General features: G+C 39.6%; 1 protein-coding gene across 1 annotated transcript in view; it reads right to left on the bottom strand.

Moving 5' to 3' along the window:
- Window positions 1-6,454, bottom strand: part of EHHADH (enoyl-CoA, hydratase/3-hydroxyacyl CoA dehydrogenase) — a 93,490-nt gene that overhangs the window by 65,192 nt on the left and 21,844 nt on the right. Inside the window, exon 4 of the mRNA XM_006869764.1 lies at window positions 3,634-3,745. Within this exon, the coding sequence (XP_006869826.1) occupies window positions 3,634-3,745 (112 nt within the window). The remainder of the gene's footprint in view (window positions 1-3,633; window positions 3,746-6,454) is intronic.

Raw genomic sequence — 6,454 nt, 5'->3', positions numbered from 1 at the left:
TTGAATAAGTATGGTGAAAGAATACAACCCTGTCACACACCTTTCTTAATTTTGAACCATTCAGTGTTCCCATGTTCTGTATGAACAACTGCCTCTTGGTCCATATACAGATTCCTCATGAGCATAATTAAGTATTCCAGAATACTCATCCTTTGTAATGTTGTCCATAGCTTGTCATGATCCACACAATCAAAAGCCTTTGCATAGTCAGTAAAGCACAGGTAAACATCTTTCTGATATTCTCCTGTCAATAGCCAGCTTCAATTAGCCATCCTATGGCTCCATCTTAGAAGTGGATCTCAAATTCTACTCAATATTTCAGATGACTGTAGTCCTAGATGATGTCTTGACTACAAGCTCATAAGAAACCCTGAGTGAAAACACATCTAATCTGCTCTCAGATTCCGGGCCCAAAGAGACTAGGGAAGATAAAGCACTGCCAACTAAATTACAACTGACAATGAATGTAAGAGGCACCCAAATATAATTTTTAACTAATTAAATAGGATCAGGATTGCTGTCACTGTTGTTTTTTCCATAAAATCTCCAGGAAGGCAAGATCTTTTGTCAGTTTGCCATAGCCCTAATTTCTCACCTATCTATAGCCCTAATTTCTAGAAAAGAGTCCAGCACATGTTGGGCACATGTTACACAGAAGAACTGGGAATCAAACCCATATTACTGGTTCTAAAATGTGTGTTCTTTTTACTGCCCAATGCTGTCTCATTCATTCTTGAGTTTATAGACTCATACCAAGACCCTCATTTGATTTAATGTTCCTCTTTTACTGTTTTTGTTAAACGCCGTCAAGTTGGTTCTGAATCAGAGCAACCCTGTATAGGGTTTCCAAGGAGCAGCTGGTGAGTTTGAACCACTGAACTGTTTGTTGTTCATACCGATCTTGTGATTCAAACCACTGACCTTGTGGCTCGAACCAACCCTAAAGTGCCACACTAGAAATAATACAAGGGAACTTCAAAAAGGTTTGGGAAATTTTTGTTGTATTTTTATTCTGTCTTTCTACAAATGTTTTGAAGCCCTCTGGGAATAGCTAATGCTTATGGAATTACCACCATATCTACAACTGTTTTAAGCACATTGCATATATTATCTAATCTTCACCACGTTAGGTGAAGTAAAACTTGAAATCTTGCCTTTATATTACAATTTCTAAATTGGATCTGAGTGTAATACATATGTGAATATTGGTCCCTCTACTTATGAGGGACCAATATAATTCCATTTTATAGTGTATTGTATAACAGAATGAAACACTGCTCAATCCTGCCATGTTTGAGCCCATTGTTGCAGCCACTGTATTAATCCATCTGTCTGAGGGTCTTCCTCTTTTTCACTCACCCTCTACATTACCAAGCATAATGTCCTTCTCCGATGACCAGTCCATCCTGATAATATGTCCAAAGTATGTGAAATGAAGTCTCAGCATCCTAACTTTTAAAGAGCATTCTGGCTGTACTTCTTCCAACACAGATTTGTTTGTAAATCTGGCAGTCCATGTGGCCACATTTATGAAGAAACCAAGGCACAGAAAAGTAGAAGAAACTGGCTGAAGGGCTGATAATTTGTTTTACTTGTTTGGAATAGATAGCTAGATATGATCTTTCTTCTAACCTTACCCCAGCTGAAGATCTTTATATGTATATCTTATGGTATTTGATAAATTGAAAGACTTTAAATGTTTACTAGTGTTATATTATCCAAAGTCTGTGTTGAAAGCTAACAACTTCCATTTGCAGCTAATATCAATACGTAAGAAATACAAACTTCAGTTATTTCCACAGTAAAACTTGAAATCTTGCCTTTATATTATAATTTCTAAATTGGATCTGAGTGTAATACATATGTGAATATTGGTCCCTCTACTTATGAGGAGACACTTGGACCACAACTGCAGCACAGTTGATTACTTAGTATGGCCCTGCTAGCCACATTCCTCCATTCTGTGTTTAAATCCTAGCTTCTACGCCTGCGATTGTATTCCGATTTTGGAGTGAGTTGCTAATAAAGCAGGATCCACAGCAGGATTGAGGAATGAGGATTAAGGTAGGACAAAGGAGTAAAGATTCTGGTGGGACTAAAATGTCCTGGGGAGTCCTGGTGTAGCACTGGACTGCAAGGTCTATTTGAACTGCAAGGTAGAGGTTCAAACCCACCAGCAGTTCCTTAGAAACTCTATACAAGGTCACTATGAGTCAGAACTAACTTGATGGCACTTAATAACAGCAAAGAGTAAAGTTTAAGGTGGAACAAAGGATTAAGGATGCCCCAGTGGAGTCCTAGTGTGACGCTGTGGGCTAATGTGTCAGACTGCAAAATCATTTGAACTGCAAGGTTGATAGTTCAAGCTCACCGTATACAGGGTTGCTACAGGTCGGAATTGACTCAATGACACTTAACAACAACAACAACCATACTAGAGAGTGTGTGTGACTCAAGTCACCACCCTCAGTTTTCCTTGGGGTCATGGTCTGAGACAAGTTTACTCTCTTGCTCTGGATCCTGCATTTGCCTCATCTCCCTCCAATCTCCAGTTCATGGGACTTGTGGCCGGTCACCTAACTGATTCACCAGCTCCTGTAGCCTTGTGCTTCAACAGCCTGTTATCTGACTAGCCAATTTCGGTTCCTCAGCCCCTGAGACTATGTGGTTTGAGTCCTTCAAACTGATGTCTGAACTGCAGATGTGGGACTTGCCAGTCTCCACAATTGTCTGAGCCATTTCCTTGATGGTTTGTGAGTTCTGTGAGATGTTGCAGCATATTACAGGTCCCTGGGATGTGAGGGAGGGGAGAAGTGGTGATTGATATCAGAGATTATGAAATGGGAAAGTCAGACATTTGGGATATCTTTAATCTCCACCTCATAGGGACCAGCCTCGTACAATAATAAAACCCTGAATTTGATTATTGCTACTTTGGAGTCCTGGTGTGGCGCTGTAGGATAAAGCACTGGACCACAAGGTTGCTTTGAACTACAAGGTTGGCGGTTCAAACTCACCAGTCACTCCTTGGAAACCCTATAATATGGGGTTGCTGAGTCAGAACCGACTCAACAACAACATGTATATACTTTAATGCAGAAAATTTTCACATTTGATCTTCATGGTAACATCTGAGGAACTCTCAGAAAAGGTGCAGCCAGAGTATTCCATGGAGGCCAGGATGGCCGAACTTCATCTTTCATAGTTTGGACATATTGTCAGGAGGGACCAGTCACCGGAGAAGGATATCATGTTTGGTAAGGTGGAGGGTTAGAGAAAAAGAGGAAGACCTCCAGCAAGATGGATTGGCCAAGTAGCAGCATCGATGGACTCAAGCGTGGCAACAACAGTGAGGTTGGCCCAGGATCCGGCAGTGTTTCGTTCTGCTGTGCATAAGGTCTCTATGAATCGGTACCGACTCGATGGCACCTAACAACAACAGAAAAGGTATTCTCTCCACTTTACAGATGGGAAACTTGAAAGTCAGAGAAGATAAAGTATCTTCTTAGAGGTACAAGGGTAATAGATGGTTAAGCCAGGATTTTCCTACATCTTAGTCCAGTTCCTCATATTGATCAAGTCAGCTGATGTTTGTACAACTGTTGTGGTTGTTAGTTGCCGTCGAGTACTAACCTGAGGTAATTAAGTCAAGTGCAGCAGGAACTCCAATGAGTCTGGGGAGAAGCTGGGTTCCTCTAGCGCCAGGAAGAAGTCCTAGTGTGACTTCAGGCAAGCCAAGTCGCGCCTATCAAAGATTGAAGACATACAGGCATTAGAACAAGATGTGTTCACAAACAAGGCAAGTATTCTCTTGGATTTCCCACTTTCTCAGAAACATTGCTGCATCAAAGTTCAGTAGGAGTTTCTACAAGGAAAATCAGTGCATTCCCTTTTATTAAACAATAGCAGACAGAGCTGTGCTGTCCTTAAGTCTTTATGTTGAAACACATCTCTAGCATTTGGACACATTTTTCTCTGCCACTGTTATAACTTATCATTGTTGTTGTTGTTAAGTGCCATCTAGTCTGTTCCGACACATAGCGACCCTGAACAGGGTTTCCGAGGCTGTAAATCTTTACGGGAGCAGAATGCCTCATCTTTCTCCCGCGGAACAGCTGGTAGTTTCGAACTGCTGACCTTGTGGTTTGCAGCCTGATTTGTAACCACTAGGCTACCAGAGCTCCTCATAGCCAACAAAAAAGGGAATGGTTCTCTGGAGCGCTACAAGAATAAGGTAATACAAGAAAATGAAAAGACAAACCATGGAATGGAAAACAAATATTTGCAAATCATTTTTCTGATATTGAATTGGACCTCTTATACCAAGCACAAAAATTCATTCAAAATGGATCCATCATAGACCTAAATGTATTCCCATTTGTGAGTAAAGATTTTCTTGGTTATGTTAATGAGGCCATAGAGGTATACTGTGTATCTTAAGTCAATCACTGTTGAGAAATAAAAGGAGCAGATTAGGCATAGAAGTAAGGAGGCACAGATGGTGGGAGCATGGAGAGATCAGTAAGGAACTAAACAATGAAATATGCAAAGAGATCAGGCACTTCCTCCAGCATCCAGACAAAGAGAAAGCTGATGTCCTGAATTCAGAGTTTTAGCCTCAACTGTGATGAAACACCGTTCTCTGCTCATTAAAGCCACTCACTTGTGGTTTTTCTATGATAGCAGCACTAAGAAACTAACATAAGGTTATAAAACTCTTAGAAGAATACATAGGAATAAATAAGTCTTTGTGATATTGGATTAGGCAATGGTATCTCATGATACCAAAAGTACACACAAGAAAAGAAAATATAGATAAACTGGGATTCATGAAAATCAAAAACTTATACAGCCTATAAAAATGAAAGAAAATTCTTGAAAATTATATGAGGGAGTTTCAATACGTTTGTGAAAAAATTTCATTATATTTTTCCACAAGCTTTTTGAAGCCCCCTTGTATATCTAATATAGGGAATAGATCCAGAATCTATAAAGAACTCTTATACCTCAATAGTGAAAAGATAAATTACCTAATTTTAAAATGGACAAAATATCTAACTAGACATTTCTCCAGAGAAGAGATAAGCCAATAAACATATGAAAACATATTCAACACCTTTAGCCATCAGGGAAATGTAAACACAAACAGTAATAAGATACTACTTCTCACAGGATGAGTCTAATTTTAAAAAGACAGCTAATAACTAGTGTTGGAGAGGATACAGAGAATTTGGAGCCCTCACACACACTGCTTGTGGAAATGTAGAAAACCATTTCCACAGCTGCTGTGGGAAAGTTTGGCAGTATCTCAAAAGGTTAAATATATGACCCAGAATTGTTGGATCTAAGTGTATACACAAGAGAATTGAAAATATATTTTTATACAAAAATTGTACATGAATGTTCATACTATCATTATCCATAAAAGCTGGAAAAGTAGAAACAAAATGTCCAACGGATAAACAAAATGTTTTACATTACATACAATGGAATATTATTTGGCAATAAATGGAATGAAATCCTGATACATGCTGCAACATGGATGAACCTGGGAAACATTGTGCTATATGAAAGAAGCCAATCACAAAAGACCACTCATTTTATGATTCCATTTATATGAAATGTGCAGAACAGGCAAATCTATAGAGACAAAAAGTAGATTAGTGGCTGCCTTAGGATTGTGCAGAGCTCTGGTAGCATAGTGGTTACGAGTTGGGCTGCTAACCTCACGGTCAGCAGTTCGAAACTACCAGCTATTTTTCAGGAGAAAGATGAGGCTTTCTACTCCCATAAAGATTCACAGCCTCAGAAACTGTATGCAGGGTCGCTATGAGTCGGAACCATCTCCACGGCACACCAACACTACCATCTCAATCACCAGGTGTGTGGGAAGAAGGAACCAGTAGAATCTGCTAGAAGGTATATAATTTCTTTCTGCGGTGTGAAATGTTCTAAAATTAATTGAGATCCTGGTTGTATAACTCTGTGAGTACACTAATATGCCATTGAATTGAATGCTTGATGGGTGACTTGTATGGTCTGTGAATCTTATCTCAATAAAACTATAACAAAAAAAGAGAGGCAACCTCAGCCAAAAAAAGAGGGTAAGCTTGAGTCCTTTATCCTGGCCACTGAAAAGTGGCCATTATAACAGGTACAAAGGTGAGAAGAAGGAACTTAAATGCTGGCTGTCATTTCCCCAGATAGTGATGCCAACCGCTCCCCAAACCTGGTACATTTAAGGCCGCTTTCATTTGAGGCTTTCTTAGCAGTTTATCACCATCTTTTTCATCCTCACCCCTAACTTACTGTTGCCAGTAACTCAGATTAGGGAATGTGCCAAGGTCATGATGAGAGAGACACAGAAAAGGGATATTTAGAAAATACGAGGGAGCTTCAAAAAGTTCATGACACTACAGAACGACGCATATAGCAGCATCAACCTGAACTCAGT

Source organism: Chrysochloris asiatica, unplaced genomic scaffold (genome assembly GCF_000296735.1).
Source record: "Chrysochloris asiatica unplaced genomic scaffold, ChrAsi1.0 scaffold00135, whole genome shotgun sequence".
Taxonomy (NCBI): Eukaryota; Metazoa; Chordata; class Mammalia; order Afrosoricida; family Chrysochloridae; genus Chrysochloris; species Chrysochloris asiatica.
The sequence above is the reverse complement of the archived record's forward strand: the minus strand, read 5'-3'. Positions and strand labels throughout refer to the sequence as shown.